The following is a 20,550-nucleotide window of genomic DNA, read 5'->3' as shown; positions in this document are numbered from 1 at the left end:
TGACATCGCAATGGACTCATGTAAGGGGTTCCGAAGTCATGGCCCTGTCCTTCTCTTTCTGCTTTTTCTTTCTCCTTTAATTGCCCTCTACTGCTCCTTCCTCTTTTCCACCTCTGTTCCTCACCCTAAATTATAGTTATCATCTGAAAAACCAAGGAAAGGAATCAATATTTTCTGAATATCTACCGTGGAGCCAACATTGTGGTGAACCATATGAGTTTCCTGTGGCATCTGTAACAAATTGCCATGCTCAGCAACTTAGAACAAAGCACGTGGATTATCATACAGTTTTGAGGGTCAGGAGTCCAAAATGAGTCTCAATAGGGTAAAATCAAGGAGTTAGTAGGGCTGTAATCCTTCTGGAGGTGGAAGGGAAAATCTCCTCCCTGCCCCCTGCTTCTGGAGTTCTCTTGCTTCCCTTGGCTGGCGGCTCCTTCCTACATTTTCAAAACCAGCAATGGCAGGTTGAGTCTCTCTCACACCAGGTCACTGAGACCTGGCTTTCACTGTAACATCTCCTTCCCTAACTCTTCCAATCTTTTTTTCATTTTCAAGGATCCCTGTAATTACATCTAAATAAGTCAGGATAATCAGGTCAGCTGATTTCAACCCTAATTCCCCCATTCCATGTAATCTAACATATTCACAGGTTCTGGAATTAGGACATATTTGGGAGACCATTATATGCATCTTACCTTTTAATAATCTGAGGAAAAGATACTGAGTAGCATTCAATTAGAAATAAGGTCTAGAATGTTGATCTCAGGTTGTATATGAAGGCTACATCAGGATGGACAAAACTGGAAGTGTTGTCCTCCTGTATTTCCTCAAGAATCCCAGCATTATTTCTCAGCATCTGTTACATTAACAGCCAAGAAGATGGATGACACAAACTGACGCAGTGAGGGCCTCCATGTGCTGCTGAGTGTGTGTTTGTATGTCCACAACACATGAGTGTGCATTGTGTGCGTGTGCATCTCTTTTCTCCATGCTTTGCCTGTGGCCAAGGAGCTTTATAAACCCTCCCAGGACTCTGGGGTTTTAGTCTCTGGCAGAATAAAGAATCAGTCAAAACACATGTGGCTGTAACATTTTTATATCCTGCAAGTCAGAGATAGTAACCTTTCCTCCCTGCCAATCTAAGTCCCTCCAAACTGACTCCAGTAGACTGACTTTGACAAGAGTAATGCAGAGGTGTTTTGCAGCATGGATAAAGTAACTGTCCATCCATACTAACAGCAAAGGGTGAGTGAGTCAGTGAAAGAAAAACAACAAGGGGACAGGAGACACTAGCGAGTTCATTTGGAAAATGCCATTTTGGAGCTGGCTTCAGAGAGGATGAGCTCTGAGGGAGTCCACAGCCTGCTGAGATAATTTATTGTGGCCAGAAGTTTCTTTTTATTTATGCCTGTTCGAATACAGTTGTGTGAAGCTTTTCTTCAGTTCAGACATTTTCCCCTGGCCTCGAGAGGACCCTCTGCCTCTTTCTCTTCCCGTTGAGTATACAGCCAGCCAGGCAAGCTGCTGCACCAAACCAGCCCCAGCGTCAGGGACTGCACACAGCACGTGGAGTTTCCCTGTGGGGCAGTTCTCCTAGGTACTGGCCCTTTAAGCAGTGACTGACTTCTGGGTTCTTTCTATTGGGCCACCCTGTCATCTTGGAAGTCCTTCCTTCCCATTTGTACAGATGGAAAATGGAGGACATTTCAAGGTTCAGGCTCAGAAGTTATGAAAATCCTTTCACTCTCTTCCAGTTGACCAGTGCTTAGTCATGTGGCCAAAATTACTGCAATGCAGCACACAGCTATGGAAACTCTTGTGACAAGTAACTGGAAACTCTTGTGACAAGTAACTGGAGACTCGTAACAAGAAAAGTTCTTTGCTTAAAGAGTGTATTTCCAAAGTCTGAAACAGAGTTGCAAACTCAAATGCCTAGAGGGCCAGACAATTGTATAATTGGGTCAGGGAGTAGGAGCATGAACATGGGGAGCAGCGCAGACAACGACAGCTCAGAGAGGTGTACACTACATAACATGGTAATTTAACTTTTATGGCAGACTGCCCTGGCTAAACCAACCACCTCTGCTGGCCACATCCATCCCATATGCTGCCAGTTGGAAACCTGTAGTCTGGGACAAAACAAAAGGCATTTTCCTGGAAGCAAACTCCAGAGTTAGCTATGTTCTTGAATCAGTACCTGTCAGGATAAACAAAAACCTTTTTGTTTAAAAGAGAAAGCTTGAAATGCAGCAAAGAAATGGGAGCTAAAAAGAAAAGCAGGCATAAAAAGCATGATGTAAGGATTTCTCTTCATGCATGGTTTTAAGGCAGTGGCTCTTATACAGTGGACGGAGTTCTGAGATGCCATCTTGAAGGATGTGTGTTCTGCTAAAGCAGCACAACGCAGCACACAGCAGGCACTCAAGTTCTTACTGGACAGCTGACCCTGAGATGCAGATTCCCTCCGGATCTCCTGCCTGATTCAGGTTCCTGCCGCTCCCTTTCCAATGAATATTTCTGAGCACAACCTACCACTGAACAGTTTTATAGTAGCAACAAAAATAACACTTTAATGATATTTATGAATGTCTATACTGGGGAATATCAGTGAATTATATATGTTGGTTTAAATATGATATAAAAATACTGCTACTTTTACTAATAATAATAAGAGCAAACATTGACTGGGAAATTACTGTATGCCTGGTACTACATGAGGCTCTTTATAATAATCAAATCACTTAATCCTCATAATAACCTGTAGGACACTATTGTTTTTCCCATTTTCCATCTGAAGAACTGAGATTCAGAGGTACTTGCCCAGGGTCGCAGCTGGTAGACTGGGATTCATACAGAACCAGTGAGGCTCTGTCCTGTGCTTACTGCGTGTCTGAACATGAGCCTGTTTTCGTAAGCAAGCTGATGTCATTTTCCAGTAATAGAAATCCTTTCACGATTTGAAAATTTGATCTTTGCTGAGCTTTCACGGGTGTATTGGTTGCCTGTTGTTTATGAGGTGCAAGCAAAGGCATAAATGAACAAAAGAACCAAATAGAATAATCACTATTGTGTGGCATTAAAGACAAATTTGGAATGTCGCTTGCAACATATATTCTGGAAATGTTAAAGAGGATTTGGGGAAAAGTATGTCCAGATATTATTATGTTTGTAAGAGTAACATCTGATGATGCTGGAGGATGTGCTTGTCTAGTTTTGGAGTAATGTCCAAGTGCTCATTCTCAAGCAAAGGATGCTTCTTCATGTCCCACCACCAAACTCACTGCCTTTGAACTTGAAGAGTGGGCATGCATGACAAATTCACACACAGATGCTATTTGAAATCTGCTTAAAAAAGTCAAGGGGCAAGAGCTATAGCTAGAATATTCTGCCTCTGCTAAGTCGTCAGATGTTCATATTTTGGGAACTCCAAATTAGTCTGGATTCTTTTTTAAATGCAGTTTTGTCAATTCAGAAATGTGTTCCATGACACCCACGGAGACACAAAGGAATTCCTATGAAAGCAGAGAGTGTGTTGGTTAATAAGACAGGTTTCTATTCCTCTTTGTTTACTCAGCCAATTCTGACCCATCTTTGAGATGGAAGCAGAAATATCCTTTCTGTGGGTTTACATTTCCTGATCTGCCAGCTTTACATGTTCCCGAAAAGACCTATAATTTTCCTTCAAGTTAAAATGTAATTTTAATCAATAAATTAAATTGTGATTTGTTAATGCCTCTCACCTTTTCTAGTTCTCACTGGCAGTTAACACTTACTGATTGCTTGTATTCTGTGAGCACTGTTCTAATTGCTTTATCGGCACCCTCCCATTGACTCTCCCAGCCCCTCCCAATGTACATCTTACTGTCCATATTTTTTTAGGTTTGAAAACTGAGACAAAGAGTGTCCATGAAAAATGCCAAATCTAGTCAGCAAAGGTCAGAGCCAAGATTTGAACAAAGTAAAGTGACTTGAGCTTCTCTATAAGCTCCAGGACAACACCTGGCGAGGTGCTCACTGAATCCCAGGAGTTTAATAAGCACTGCGGCACAAGTGAATGAATGAATACAGAGAGAAGTGAGCAAATATATCATTCGACTAGTTCTTACCTCGCTAAATCACACCTTGCCCAGGAGAGTGCTGCATGCCTTTATATTATTTTATTTTATATTATTAATAATATAAAAGCATGAAGTGACCCAAGAATTTGCGAAACAAAGCTGGAGCCTCTGAGGCTCCACCACTCCCACCACTCCCACCCACCCTGAGCAGTTGCAAAAGGTTTATTTTTCCTTTAAGAGTCCAGAGGAATCCTGAATAGAGCATGCCAAGGAATCAGGACAGAGAGTGAGCTTCAGAGGCACAACAATGGGGGACTCTGCTCACTTATACACGAAATCAGCTCTGGATTCTCACACTTAGGATCCCTGGAGAAATGTCATCTCCAGTAGTCCTATAGAATGACTGGTTTACTCGTCTGGAATTTGAGGGCAGAATTAGCTGATTAGAAGGTTAACGTGTAATTGTAGACACAGGGTGCCTGGAGGCAACCTTTGACCATTTGCTGTTTAACTGAATTAATGTTGGCCAGTTATAGATTTTCTGCTTGCGAAATTGCCAGCAAATTATTCCGAGTCCTGAATCTGCATTCTGTGTGTGCCAGATGGGATGTCAGCATTATGATTGCTTCAGAAGTGATCTAGCCAGAGCCTGCTCTCTAAGCAAGAGGCAGTTTTAAAAACACAACTTCTCAGACACTGACTATAGCATTCTCCCCCCTTTGATTTTAGAAAACATGATGTCGATCAGGGTGATGACTCTCCCATTTCGATTTCTCTGATGTTTCTCAGGCTGGCCACACTGTGAACCTCCAGAGATTGATTCTTGCTCTTGTTCCTTGAGGTTCAGTGCATTTCAGAGGGCTGGTATTTAGAGAGAAGCCTTGGTTCCATGGTTCCACAGCTTCCAACCTTTTGTGTACTCCTTTGCGTTTGCTGGCAGGGATGATAATGAGTTTCCATCAACAGCCTGTGTACGAATGTGGTTAAGAGCTTATGTTCTGGTATCAAAGTTTAGTTTCCCAAGAAACAAGCACCCAGTCAAGGATTTGAGTGCAAGCAGTTCTATTTGGAGGGTGGTATCAGAAAAAAAAAAAAACAGAAAAAGAAAAGAAAAACCAGGAGATGAGGAAATGAGCCAAGGAAGAGAAGGTAGCTAATGGATGGTGAGTTATCAAGTCAGATACCATTGTGGTAACTGGTGCTCAAGTCCAAGTGGAAACTAGGAGACAGAACATTTGCCTCCTAGATATCTGACCTGAGAAGTGAAGGAGGTGGGTATTTGTGTACCAGCTTTCATCAGTTATGGGCATGGGCTGCTCCAGGGGCTGTGAATTTCTAAACACTGCTTGTACCATTGTCAGGTAAAGCAGCCTCCCACAGGTTATGGAGAAATATCTCAGACAAAATAAGGTAAAGTCTTGTCCACATGGAAGGCATGAGGAGTATGAGAGGTGCTCTGACCGTGGGCCCTTAAACCTAGATTCAAATTCTGGCTTACCATTCTAAGTGTAGATCTTGGGCAAGCAGTCAGCCTCACTGGGATGTCAGGCCCCTTCTCTGAAAAATGTGTCTTATACTAGATACATCATGGGGCTAGTGTGGAGATGAAAGGAGATGATGCATTTAACAAATTTAGCACAGTGTGGGCCATATAGGAAGGGATGAAAATGTTAAGAATCATAATTTGAGTATATGGAGCATCTTCTCTGTGCCAGAATATGTGGTAGGTATAAAAGGTGAAGAAAGAGAAGTAATTCCTATCTTCATGGGACTTAGATATTTGCCTACTAAACCTATAGCCATTTATCTTACTACAATAAATTAGCTCTTGTCCAGAGTTGCACCATGCACTTTTATGTTCCAAAACACATATCCTAAATTTTATTTATTTATTTTTTATATTTTATTGATTATACTATTATAGTTGTTCCATTTTTTCTCCCCTTTGTTCTCCACCCCCAACCCCCTCCCACCAGCATTCCCCCACCTTAGTTTATGCCCATGGGTCATACATGTAACTTCTTTAGCTTCTCCATTTCCCATACTCTTCTTCACCTCCCCCTGTCTATTTTGTACCTACCATTTATGCTTCTTATTTCCTGTACCTTTTCCCTATTCTCCCCTTTCCCCCTCTCTACTGATAACCCTCCCTGTGATCTCTATTTCTGTGAATCTGTTCCTGTTCTAGTTGTTTCCTTAGTTTGTTTTTATTTTTGTTTTTTTTTTAGGTTAGGTTGGTGATAGTTGTGAGTTTGTTGTCATTTCACTGTTCACATTTTTTATCTTCTTTTTCTTAGATAAGTTCCTTTAACATCATATAATAAGGGCTTGGTAATGATGAACTCCTTTAGCTGGACCTTATCTGGGAACCACTTTATCTGTCCTTCCATTCTAAATGATAGGTTTGCTGGATAGAGTAATCTTAGATGTAGGTCCTGGCATCTCATGACTTCAAATACTTCTTGCCAGCCCCTCCTTTCCTGCAAGGTTTCTTTTGAGAAATCAGCTGACAGTCTTGAGGGAACTCCTTTGTAGGTAACTGTATCCTTTTCTCTTGCTGCTTTTAAGATTCTCTCATCTTTAACCTTGGGTAATGTAATTATGATGTGTCTAGGTGTGTGCTTCCTTGGGTCCAACTTCTTTGAGATTCTCTAAGCTTCCTGGACTTCCTGGAAGCCTATTTCCTTTGCCAGATTGGAGAAATTCTTCTTCATTATATTTTCAAATAAGTTTTTCATTTTTCGTTCTTCCTCTTCTCCTTCTGGAACCCCTATGATTTGAATGTTGGAATGTTTAAAGTTGTCCTGGAGGTTCTTAAGTCTCTCCTCATTTTTCTGAATTCTTATTTTTTCATTTTGTTCTGGTTGTATGTTTATTTCTTCCTTCTGCTTCAAACCATTGATTTGAGTTCCAGTTTCCTTCCCTTCACTGTTGGTTCCCTGTATACTTTCCTTTATTTCACTTTTCATAGCCTTCAATTTTTCCTCTAATTTGTGACCACATTCAATCAATTCTGTGAGCATCCTGATCACGAGTGTTTTGAACTGTGCATCTGGTAGGTTGGCTATCTCTTCATAGCTTAGCTGTATTTTTTTTCAGACACTTTGATCTGCAGTTTCATTTGGGCCATATTTCTTAGTGGTGCACCTGTTAATCGAAGCCTTAGGTTTTCACCAGGGTGAGGCAACCCACATCCTGCATTGTGGCCCCATATGTGGGGCAGGGTTCTGAGAGGAAAAAGTGCTGCTCACTTGGCTCTCAGCCAGCTTTTAGTGACTTCTTCCACTACCCACAAGCAAATTGGGCCCTTCTGGTGCTGATTACCAGGTGGGTGGGTTTGTGCGCATTCCAGGACCCTGTGGGTCTCTCCAACGAACTCTCCTGTGAGGCTGGGAGTTTCTCCCACTACTGCTACCCCAACTCCCAAGTGTGTTTTCAGTCAGAGGCTTCATTTCCCTGTGCTGGAACTCTGGGTGGCATGATCTGTCTTGCTCCCCAGTTGTCCCTCTAGGTTTATCCACACACAAATGTGGAACCACCTGGTCCGCCAACCACTGCCTTGCTGTGAGTCCTCTCTGCCTCGGTTGCCCATATCCGCCCCTCCTACCGGTCTGGATGACAGGTTTCTTCTTTAACTCCTTGGTTGTTGGACTTCCATACAGTTTAATTTTCTGGCAGTTCTGGTTATTTTTTGTTTTTAAATTTGTTGTTGTCCTTCTTTTGGTTGTGTGAGGAGGCAGAGTGTGTCTACCTATGGCTCCATCTTGGCTAGGATATCCTAAATTTTTGGCACCTGGACAAATTGTCTCAAGGATTTTCAAAGGCATGGCTGAGCCTTTGGAAGCAATTGTAAATTTTAAATTTTCCAGTATCCAAACTTATATAAGTAAAAAGAAAGTGGTGAGATTAATTTTACTAACAGTCCAACCTGTAAAATATTATCCTTTCAATGTATAATCTATACCCAAGTTATTAATTAGATATTTTATTTTGTTTTTGGAATTCAGTCTTCAATACCCAACGTATTTTTGTACTGACTGTTTCAGCCCAGCTATATTTTAAGGGCTCTGTAGCCGCATGTGGCTCATGGCCACCATATTGGACTGTGAAGTTCTAGTTGGCCCTAGATTCCTTTTAGAAGTAACTTCCAATGAAATAGTTTCATTTTTCTCCTCTTCATAGATGACAATGGTCCTTCACATCTATGAAAGTGAAGTTGGTTTTAGCTCAGGCTTCCTATGAAATTGACAGATTCTGTAATGAAATTTCACACATGGAAACTGCAGTGAGATTCTTAGCAGGTGTAAAAATTTGACGAAGTTATTTCTTTAACTGCAACTGAATGGAAATTGCCACAGCTGTTCCCATTTGCACGTTTTCCAAATCTCGTTGCCAAAACAAAGTTGTTGGCAACCACTGGAGAAGTATCAACTTACCTCTTCATTTGGGAAATTAAATTAAATCCTCAGCTCATTTCTAAAAGTCACAGATTTGGTACAAGTTAGTAGGGCAAACACATGAGCTGATGTTAAAATATTGATGGCTTCGGTTTTCTCAGGTTCTGCTGCTAACATCTGCAGAAGATTTGGACTGCACTCCTGGATTTCAGCAGAAACTGTTCCATATTGATCAGCCAGTTGAATTCATCCAGGACCAGGCGATTCTAAACTGTAAGTGATGCCACTTGTTTTTTTTTTTTTTTGCCTAATGTCATATTTAAATTTACCAATGTCTGTTAATGTGCTTCAGAATGTGGTGTTCCTTAAATGATTTTCTGCTCATTATTCTTATTCTGCTTGACCCAGAGTGGAATGTCTTGCATTAGAACTTCGACAGCTTAGAGGTGAATAGAGTGATGTGTGTCTCTTTTTAGTATTTTATCATTGATGAGTATTTCTCAACTGCTCCCAGAAAAGGGGACGACCACTTTCCAATGTGAGTACTATTCTGTGCAAAGGAAATAAAATCCATCTCACCGGGGCAGATCCCTCAGAGTAAAACCATTGCCTTCCTGTGGACTGTTATCCAACCTGTCGTTTGCCATCCACGGCATTAGATCAAAATAAAGATAAGAGCAGGATAATGGCTTCCAGGAAATTTTAGGCATAGAAATTCAAAACTCATTCTTAAGGCTGTGAGATGATTCTCAGAAAGATTCAAAACCTCTACTGTCTGTTCTGTGGATTAAACTCAAATCCTCCCAAATTCCAGTTAATTTCTTTAAAATATACTCAGGCCTGTGGTAATAATACCTTCCTGTTTTTTAATGCTAATAATATATTGTTTAATCTTTGAGGGCATGGGATACATTGCTAAATGCATAACAAATATAGTGTTAGCACAGTGGAATTTAACACTGATATTAGACAAATAACGATTTAACTGAAGGCTCTTGAGCACTATTCTTTAGCATTTGGGAATGAAGGATGTGAAAACATCTATTCAGATACTCTGTCTGAGGTTCCTTCAGGGAAGATACTTGTACATTTGCCCCCATAATCTCAGGTTTGCCTTTCAGGCTAGCCACATTTATTCATTCCTGAATGATGTGGCTGGCATGTTTTAAGAAAGTTAAAAAAGCCTGCTTGGTTGGATTGTCCTGTGAGGCTGGAATGCATTTAAAGAGTTGAAAGGAACACAGTAATGAAGATGCAATGTTGAGCATCAGGGGAGCTGTCCAAGGTGAAGCCCAGGCACATCTTGATGCAATTCCGCCAATGAAATCATTTCAATAATTAGAGTCTGTAATGACAAGGTGCAGGACTGGCACAATAAGTGAATTCCAATATGTGATTTCATATTAATTTGATCCCCGTGTGGGACTTCTGGGTCAGGCCATCAGGAACCCTCATTTGTCTTTTGATTCTGCTATTAATCAGAATCAATATGTATCAAACAGAACTTGGTTTGCAAGAACCATTTTCCTGGTTCTCTTCTCATCTGTCTTATCTACTATTTTCCTCTCTCTCTCTGTCTCTCTCTCACACACACATATATACACACTCTCTTCTCCCCCCCAGTGATTATCCCAAATCTATTGATATATTAACATGTGTTGAAATGTGAAGCCACCCTGAGTATGAAAATTAATAGTGTTGGTATGCAAAGCAGGCCCATAAATGTGATTGCTTCTGTAATCTTCACTACACCAAACAGCTTCTAATTCACTGCTGAAAAACTGGAAACAATCATACTTTGGGGGATCTTTTTAATTTAAACTAGACCATACTGTACATTCCAATATCACAATTTGGTATGTGTGTATGCTCTTTCAATCCCCTAAGTAATTAAGAGGGTTATGATTGGTTCTGTGTAAGCTATTAAGTGGTAAATGGAACTGGGTTGATTATCAATGATAACACATTCATGAAAAGTCAGGGATATGGGAACTGAGGATAGTTAAAATTTTACATATGAATTTGTATGTGAATTGTTAGATCAGTAAAATCTGCCTACCCCTCTGTGAAACTGTAGGGTCCATGTGTATTACTAGGGTGAGAAATATACAGAGAGCAGATATAGTACAGAATGTTCATCTCAAAGCAGGACATAGGTCATTATGAGTGTAGACCCTATGAATAAGGTTGATTGTGCCTAAATGAAGCAGAAAGTTTTTATAGATTGGAGAATGCCTCCTGAATATTGTTTGGAAAATCTGAATTTCCAGAAGTAGTAGCAATGTATTACAATACTCCACTTGAAAGGAAAAATAAAAAGCCCAATATATTTTTCTTAAGGAACAAACATTTTATGTTTCTCTCTCTCCCTTTCCTTTTACCCTCTTTCTCCCTCCCTCTTTCCTCTTTTATTCTCAGTTTCTTTCATCCGTTTCTTTATTGTTCAATACAAGACCCCTCTGTCTCTGAAAAACGTGATTAACTAAGAAACCAATGAGTGGTGAGTGCTCTCATTCCGACAGAAGGCTAGCATCTGGGTGAAAACAAAAAGGGATCAAACAAAACCAGACAGTGTTGAAATATTTAGATACATGAAGTTGACTGCTAAGATCCAGGGATACTTTAGTGGTGTATAAGCTGACGTTCTGGGGAATAACAGATGTTAAAAGAAACCAGGGTAGTAACATTTTTGGAGGCTTTTCTCATCTGCATTTTCCCTTTATCTTTGCAATGTTTAAGAGCTTTGGTTTCCAGTCATTTGGAATATTTATCTTGTAGAAGGTATAAACACAGCATGATCAGCCAATTGATGTCCACAGTTTCACTATTCTATAAAGTTGTCCGACAGTGTTGTTTCCTTGCCTGACAGACCTAGTCTATCTGCTGATACCCCAGACTCAAATTTAACCAAACTGTGTTCAGCTTTTAGCAAGTTACAGGGAATGTTTATTCTGTCCACAGCTTCCTGCTCTCTTTGTTCTGGCAGTAATATTCCCTTTCATCTTTTTTCATCTTTCTTCTCAATTCTCAATGACTTATCTTTTTCTACCTTAACTGTTACTAATGGTCACCTCCACTTCTTTTATTTCTCTAATATTTTATTCACTGTTCACTTCAATACATCTTTCCCTCAGTTGTTCCAAAGCCTTTTATTTTCTTCACATCCCAATAACTCTTTATTCTACTCTCCTTTCCACTAACTATACTTGCTTTCGTCTTTAAAAAGCCATTTTTCAACAAGCTTCTAGGATCAAAACATGGTGTTCCACTATTTCTTCTAATGTAACCAGGGGAGCACTTTCATCCTGTCTCTCACTGTGTGATGCAAAGCCCCCAACTCATGATAACTTGGACAAAACTTTCTTGGCTTTATCTCAGTCTTGAAAGGTGAGCTGGGAAGATGTGTGGTTATTACCATTCTTGATGAGAAGTACAAGAAGAAAGGGGAAGACAGCTTAGAAAGTAGAAACTCAGAAAGGAGATAATCTATTCAAGGTCTTTATTCTTATGGAGGAATCCCTGAGGAGTTCATGGCAGGAGTCCACGGCGACCTCCGACATCCTGAACTGTCTTATATTTGCTGGTGTGGTTGCTTCTCCTGCAACATGGAAATCATGTGGTTCTGGTAGCTATAGTATTGGCACCATGAAATTTGGATCACAGCCCTGCTTATAGCCTCCCAGCTGGGCTCCAGAGGAATAGCTGGTCTGGAAAACTGAGAAGCCACCCAGCTAATATGGAAAAAGAAATAGGTGATAAGCCCCTGACTTTTTGTGTAATGCAGAATTACAGAATAGCACGTCTGCTCTGCACCTGTCAGCTCAGACACAACTTCTGGCATTTTTGGAGGGACCTGGAATCATCGAGTTTGCTGGGGGAAATCATACACATGATTTTCTAACATCTATTAGAGGGAGACATCTCCAACCATCAGTGTCCACAAGGGACACTCCAGTGGCACCTAGCCACTATCCATTCAGCACTTTTCTTCCTTCATTCATCTTCACGGATCACTCCTCTTAGGCCACACATACACAGAACAGAACAGAACTCAGAACACATCTGAGTTCATCTAAAAAATGCAAACTTACACCTATTTACACTTAATGAAGAACCCACATTAGTCAGAACAGGCTTGGTATCAAACAACTCCAGTGACCTAACAGGATAGAGGTTTGTTTTTCTTTAAGGTCATGTGGATGGCGATAGGCTGCTCTTCTCCAAGTGGCTGCTCTCCATGAGGGAACTTGAGGGCCCAGGGTACCTCCAACTTGGTCCTGCCATTTTGTGCTTTCCAGTCACTCCTCTATCACCAAGCTGTTGCCCAAGAGGACAATAAAGAATGTGGGGAAGGCACTCTAGGTGCTTAACTACCTTAGCTCACAAGGCACATGTATCATTTCTTCCTCACTCTGTTGGCCATACCTAGTCATAGAGCTAACCTAGCTGCAAGTGAGGCTGGAAAATGTAGAGGAATGCTTGTTTTTGGTGGGTGCTCATGATCTTTGCCCAGATACTAACAAAGCAGTGTGACGCAAGTCTCAAAAAGACTCCCAAAGAGACAGAAATGGACCATGAAGGGAGGCAGCCATCTCAGAGAAACTTGGGCCTACATGGGAGACAGAACAAAGTTTAAGCAGGAGAGCAAGGTCATACACCTGTGACTACCTCCTGCCTTTTTAATCAGGGCATATTCTTTTGTGAGCCTGGAAGCTTCCTCCCTGCTGCCCCTTTGAAACACCCAAGGAAGGGACCTCACCTTCCAATGGTTCTCAGTTATAATTATTGTCGTTTTTATTCATAGACCTGAGATAGGTTCAATTTCCTTATAGTGACCACCAAGACATAGCTATTTAGAAGATAAATTGTGGCCATTAAAATTCTGAAGAGATGAAGAAACATCTAAAGGAGTGATTCTAGGATTTGAATTTCTTGGACCAATAGATTTTTCTTTATTTAATATTGGATTGATAAGACTATATTTTTAAACATTATCTTACATGTGGATATGAAAAAAAGAAGAAAGCAAGCAAATAAAATAAGATGAATACCTCTATTTACTTTGGCCAGCATTTTTTTAAAAGGTCATTTGGCACCAAAAACCAAACAAAACAAGAATAAGGACTAATTACAGAAGAGAAGGTGTTCCTTTCATTTCAGTACATTTTGCTTTAAAAAAAGTGCACCAAAATGTCCATGTATACCTCATTTTGGTGTGAAATTGCTAATCCCAGGCATTAGGTGGCCATTAGGTTTTTTGCTCTTGACTTTCCCAGTAATTCTCCTGAAGTTTCAACATGTTCATTTTTCTGAAGAAACAGGGGTAACTCTTAAGAGAATTGCTCATGATGGACTGTATTCCTGCACTGATTAGCAAAAAGAGATCATTTTTAGAAAATATAACAAGTGCACATACATTGGGAACAAATGTTGGGATTTAAAAGGCACTCCTTAGTGCTGACCATCGCAGCATCAGTGGCCTTCACAGCCAACATTTTTCCGTGCATTCTCTAAGTATGAAGGGCCCCTTGAACCCCATCACAGTTATCAGGGGAAAAACACTCTCATCTGCCCATTTTACAGGTGAGGATACTAAAGCTGGACTAGCTGAAGCAGTTTACTCAAAGTCACATTGCTCATAATTGGTGCCATTAAAATATGAACCCAGGATTTCAGTGCCCTGGCTTTTATCAGAGTTCTAGTTTAGTGTCTTGTAGTTTTTGTTTTGTTGCTGGTAACATATTAAGGAAGTTTGTCACTTAATTTTTCTTTTTAAAAATTTTTATTTAGTTATTTTTCAAGTACAGTTTTCCGTTTATTTCTCCCATCTCAGCCCACCCCGCCCCATGCACCCCAACTCCCTCCCATTTCCACCCCCCTTAGTTTTTGTCCATGTGTCCTTTATACTTGTTTCTCTAAATCCCTCCCATTTTTCCCCTTAAATTCCTTCCCCTCTCCCCTCTGCTCCCTGTCCCCCTGTTCTCTATTTCAGCGTCTTTGTTTTTATTTTGCTTGCTTCTCTGTTTTGTTGTTTAGCTTCCTGTTAAAGGTGAGATCATATGGTATTTGTCTTTCACTGCCTGGCTTATTTCACTCAGCATAATGCTTTCCAGTTCCATCCATGTTGTTGCAAAGGGTAGTAGTTTCTTCTTTCTCTCTGCAGCATAGAATTCCATTGTGTATATGTACCAAATTTTTTTGATCCATTCATTTACTGACGGGCACCTAGGTTTCTTCCATCTCTTGGCTATTGTGAATTGTGCTACTATGAACATTGTGGTGCATAGGTGCTTTGAAATTGATGTTTTGGGGTTCTTAGGATATAATCCTAGCAGTGGAATTGCTGGATCAAAAGGCAGGTCCATTTTTATTTTTCTGAGAAAATTCCATACTGTTTTCCATAATGGTTGTACCAGTCTGCAATCCCACCAACAGTGAACTAAGGACCCCTTTTCCCTACAGCCTCTCCAACATTTGTTGTTGGTTGCTTTGTTTATGATAGGCATCCTGACTGGTGTAGAGTGGTATCTCATTGTGGTTTTAATTTGCATCTCTCTGATAGCTAACGATATTGAGCATCTCTTTATGTGTCTCTGGATGTTCTATATGTCCTCCTTGGAGAAGTGTCTGTTCAAGTCCTTTCCCCATTTTTTAATTGGGTTGGTTGTCTTCTTAGAGTGGAGTCGTGTAAGTTCTTTGTATATTTTGGAGATTAAACCTTTGTCTGAGGTATCATTGGCAAATATGTTTTCCCATACAGTTGGTTCTCTTTTTAATTTAATACTGTTTTCTTTAGCCACACAAAAACTTTTTATTTTGATGAGATCCCATTTGTTTATTCTTTCCTTTATATTCCTTGCTCTGGGGGACATATCAGTAAAAATGTTGCTGTGTGAAATATCTGAGATTTTCCTGATGATGTTCTCCTCTAGGACTTTAATGGTTTCAAGGCTTATATGTAAGTCTTTTATCCACCTTGAATTTATTTTGGCATATGGTGTAAGTTGGTGCTCAAGTTTCATTTTTTTGCACATAGCTGTCCAGTTCTCCCAACACCATTTGTTGAAGAGGCTATCTTTACTCCATTTTATGTTATTACCCCCTTTGTTGAATATTAATTGACTGTAGAGAGTTGGGTTTATTTCTGGGCTCTTCGTTCTGTTCCATTGGTCTATGTGCCTGTTTTTATGCCAGTACCATGCTGTTTTGATTAAAGTGGCATTATAATACAATTTGATATCAGGTATTGTGATCCCTCCTACTTTGTTCTTCTTGCTCAAAATAGCAGATGCTATTCTGGGTTGTTTATGGTTCCATATAAATTTTTGAAGTGTTTGTCCTATGTCTGTGAAATATGCCATTGGTACTTTAATAGGTATTGAATTGAATCTGTAAATTGCTTTGGGTAGTATGGACATTTTGATGATGTTAATCCTTCCTATCCATGAACAAGGTATATGTTTCCATTTGTGTCTTCCTTGATTTCTTTCTTCAGGGCTGTGTAGTTTTCTGCATACAGGTCTTTTACCTCCTTAGTTAGGTTTATTCCCAGATATTTTATTTTTGTTTTTGCTGTATCGAATGGGATTTGTTCCTTGATTTCTGCTTCTGCTGATTCATTGTTGGTATACAAAAATGCCTTTGATTTCCAGATATTAACTTTGTAACCTGCTGTTTTGCCAAATTCATTAATTAGTTTGAGCAGTTTTTGGTAGAGTCTATAGGATTTTCCATGTACACTATCATGTCATCTGCAAACAGTGACAGTTTGTTTCCTCCTTTCCTATTTGGATGCCTTTTATTTCCTTTTCTTGCCTGATCGCTGTGGCTAAAACTTCCAAAACTATATTGAGGAGAAGTGGTGAAAGTGGACATCCTTGTCTTGTTCCTGATCTAGGTGGAAAAGATTTTAGTTTTTGCCCATTGAGTATGATGTTGGCTGTAGGTCTCTCATATATGGCCTTTATTATATTGAGGAATGCTCCCTCTATTCCCACTTTGCTAAGTGTTTTTATCATAAGTGGGTGTTGTACCTAATCAAAAGCTTTTTCCGCATCTATTGATATGATCATGTGGTTTTTGTCTTTGCTTTTATGTGATGTATTACATTTACTGATTTGTGAATATTGAACCATCCTTGCATCCCTGGGATGAATCCCACTTGGTTGTGGTGTATGCTCTTTTTAATGTATTGTTGGATGTGATTTGCCAATATTTTGTTGAGGATTTTGGCGACTGTGTTCATCAGCAATATTGGCCTGAAGTTTTATTTCTTTGTTGTATCTCTGTCTGGTTTTGGGATTAGGATGATGCTGGCTTCATAAAAAGAGTTTGGGAGTTTTCCATCATTTTGGATTTTTTGGAATAGTCTGTGAAGAATAGGGGTTAGCTCTTCCTTAAATGCTTTGTAGAATTCTCCTGTGAAACCATCTGGTCCAGGGCTTTTGTGTGTTGGGAGTTTTTTGATTACTGCTCTAATTTCTTTTGCTGTTATTGGTGTGTTTAGATTTTCTGCCTCTTTTTCATTGAGTTTTGGAAGATTGTATTTTTCTAGAAATGTTACCATTTCCCCTAGGTTTTCAAATTTCTTGGCATACAGTTCTTCATAGTAATTTCTTACAATCCCTTCTATTTCTGTGGTATCAGTTGTAATCTCTCCTCTTTCATTTCTGATTGTGTTTATTTGTGTCCTCTCTCTTCTTTTCTTGATGAGCCTACTTAAGGGCTTGTCTATTTTTGTTTATCTTCTCAAAGAACCAACTCCTGGATTCATTGATCCTTAGAATTGTGCTTTTAGTCTCTATGTCATTTAATTCTGCTCTAATCTTGGTTATTTCCTTCCTTCTGCTTGCTCTGGGCTGTCTTTGTTGTTGTTTTCCGAGTTCTTGTAAGCGTATGGTTAGGTTGTTTGTTTGAAATGTTTCTATCTTCTTTAGGTAGGCCTGTATTGCTATAAACGTTCCTCTCAGGACTGCCTTCACTGTGTCCCATAAGTTTTGGGTTGTTGTGAGATCATTTTCATTTGTTTCTAGAAACGTTTTGATTTCTTTCCTAATTTCATTTTTGACCCATTTGCTGTTTAATAGCATACCATTCAGCCTCCATGATTTTGGATGCTTTGGGTTTTTTCCTTTGGGGTTGGTTTCCAATTTCAGTCCCTTGTGGTCAGAGAAAATGCTTGGTATGATTTCAATTTTCTTGAATTTTTTGAGACTTGTTTTGTGTCCTATCATGTGGTCTATTTTTGAAAATATTCCATGTGCATTAGAAAAGAATGTGTATTTAGCTTCTTTGGGATGAAGGGCTCTATATATATCAGTTAAGTCCATTTCATCTAGGGTGTTGTTTAATGCTGCAATATCTTTGTTGATATTTTGTTTGGAAGGTCTGTCCATTTTTTATAGTGGGGTGTTAAAATCCCCTACTATAATTGTGTTGCTGTCAATATCTTTCTTGAAGTCCTCTAACATTTTCTTGATATATTTGGGTTCCTCCCCTATGTTTGGTGCATATATATTTATGATGTTAATGTCTTCTTGGTGGATTCTTCCTTTGAGTATAATGAGGTGACTTTCTGGGTCTCTCTTTATGGCCCTTTTTTTGAAGTCTATTTTGTCTGATATGAGAATTGCTACCCCAGCTTTCTTTTCTTGCCCGTTTTCTTGGAAAACTTGTTTTCAGCCTTTTACTTTTAGTGTGTGATGGTCTTTTGCCCTGAGGTGGGTCTCTTGTAGGCAGCATGTGTGTGGGTGGAGCTTTCTTATCCATTCAGCTATTCTACGTTTTTTGATTGGAGCATTTAATCCATTTATGTTTAAGGTTATTATTGATAGGTACTTATTCATTGCCATTTTTGTACCTGTGTTCCTCTCTGTCTCCCTCTTTTCCTTCCTTTCCTTAAAGCAGTCCTTTTAGTATTTCTTGTAGAGCTGGTTTGGTAGAGGCGTATTCTTTTAGACTTATTTTGTCTTGGAAGCTCTTTATTTGGCCTTCTGTCTTGATTGAGAGCCTTGCTGGGTAAGTAGCCTTGGTTGTAGGCCTCTGGTTCTCATTACTTGGAATATTTCTTGCCATTCTCTTCTTGCTTGGAGTGTTTCCATTGAGAAGTCAGTAGCTAACCTTATTGGGGCTCCCTTGTATGTTAGTTCTTTTTTCTCCCTTGCTGCCTTTAAGATTCTCTCTTTTTCTTGGAATTTTGCCATCTTAATGATAATGTGTCTTGAAGTGGGCCTCCTTGGGTTCCTCTTGATTGGGACTCTCTGTGATTCCTGGATTTGTGTGACTTTTTCTCTCATCAAATTAGGGAAATTTTCTCTCATTACTCTTTCATATACATTTTCTATCCCTTGTTCTTCTTCTTCTCCTTCTGGTATTCCTATTATTTGGATATTATTATGTTTCATATTGTCTTGAATTTCTCTTAATCCCTCTTCATTCTTTCAGAGTCTCTTTTCATTTTCTTATTCTTTCTGTGAGATGCTTTCTACTTTGTCCTCCAACTCACTTATCCTATCCTCTGTCTCATCTACCCTATTTTTAATGCTTTCTACTGTGTTTTTTAATTGAGAAATTGCATTCTTCATTTCCTCTTGGCCCTTGCTGATATTTTCTATTTCCTTTTTCATATTGATGTAGTTTGCAGAGAGATCATTATAGTTCCCCTGTAGTTTCTGGTAGTTCATTGTGAGCTCTTTGAACTTCGTAATAACCAGTGCTTTGAATTCAATATCTGATTGTTGATTAGCCTCTATTTCATCTAACATTGTTTCTGAAGTTTCTGTTTTTTCTTTCTTTTGCGGATTATTTCTTTGTCTTCCTATTGTTTGAGACTCTTCTTGTCAGTCTCAGCTTCTAAAATTGATCTATTCTTACTTCCTGGGTTTATGGTGTGAACTTCTGTGGTGTAATACCTGTGGATTTCAGTGGTGCAGACTCCTTCAGGTATCTTGATGTTCTCTGTCTCCACCTACTCTCGTGCTGGTCCTTGAGCTGGTCCCCGAGCTGGTTGCCTACCACTGCTGAGGGTCCCGGCTCCCGTAGCCGACTCCTCTGGTGGCCTGGACCCGCCACAGGGGCTCCGCTCCCGTAGCTGGCTTCCCAGCTCACAGGCCCATTGCTATGGCAGTGGCACAGGGGCCTCTAGTGTCCTGGCTCTGTACCTGACTCCCCGGCACCCAGTTCCTTCGCTATGGCAGCAGCACAGGGGCCGCGTGTGTCCTGGCTCCCATAGTTTACTCTCCCACTGTCTGGTGTTTCAGCATCAGTCACAGTCTCTGGTTTTTTAATTTCATAAATGCTGGGTAACCGATGGTTTATTGTGCTGTTTTTCTATAGATTAGCCAGGATTTTCACCCACAAGTATGGGAGCTAGAATCCGCTCCTCCTACTCTGTCGCCATCTTCCCAGCATCCCTGTCACTTAATTTTTCCATCCATGTTTATCAACCTGGATAAGATAAAGAGATACCTCCCTACAGCATTTTATTTTTTTCTGTCCATAGCCAAGTTTATTCTTCCTTTGTAATATATAAAATTGTAGAAAAATCGCTGCTTTTTTCTTGTTTGAATGGATCCAGTGCCAGGCTGTTAATGACCCTGTGTTCCTGGCTTTCCACCCTCCCCATGAGTTCATTTAATCAAGGTGTTGCTGGGCCATCCCACCTTGACAATGACCTTGGTTGGTGGTGGGTCATCCATGGAGTGCATTGCATTGAATTAATCATATTTGTACTTAACATACATGAGTCAGGGCTTTTGAGGGTGTTTTTAATTGACTATAAATCAAACCGGGAAGTTGAAAAATGAAGGCAATTAATGAAAAAGCAACGTGAGAGGTGTTTTGCATCCCAACACAGGAAATACATTGCCAGTGAATAAAATGTCAAAAAAAGGCCCTTTTGACCCTGCTGAAAAGATTTCATTTGGATGGTAATAAATGAATGAACTTTCCAATCTGGCAGGTGGGGAAATGCCTGTTTCCCAAGTTCAAGTTGATTTGGGCTTTTCTCTGTCTCTATTCTTTACCTTTAAGAACCTTCTAAGTTCTTTTGTTTTTGTTTTCTGTTTTAGTGATTTAAAAAACCTGATAATTTCCTT

General features: G+C 39.8%; 1 protein-coding gene across 1 annotated transcript in view; it reads left to right on the top strand.

Moving 5' to 3' along the window:
• The window catches only part of CDH13 (cadherin 13), a 1,059,406-nt gene that overhangs the window by 210,628 nt on the left and 828,228 nt on the right, over positions 1–20,550 (top strand). Inside the window, exon 2 of the mRNA XM_037142446.2 lies at positions 8,617–8,728. Coding sequence (XP_036998341.2) covers positions 8,617–8,728 — 112 coding nt within the window. The remainder of the gene's footprint in view (positions 1–8,616; positions 8,729–20,550) is intronic.

The sequence above is a fragment of the Artibeus jamaicensis genome, unplaced genomic scaffold (genome assembly GCF_021234435.1).
Source record: "Artibeus jamaicensis isolate MK-2021 breed Jamaican fruit bat unplaced genomic scaffold, CSHL_Jam_final contig_464, whole genome shotgun sequence".
Classification (NCBI taxonomy): domain Eukaryota; kingdom Metazoa; phylum Chordata; class Mammalia; order Chiroptera; family Phyllostomidae; genus Artibeus; species Artibeus jamaicensis.
The sequence above is the reverse complement of the archived record's forward strand: the minus strand, read 5'-3'. Positions and strand labels throughout refer to the sequence as shown.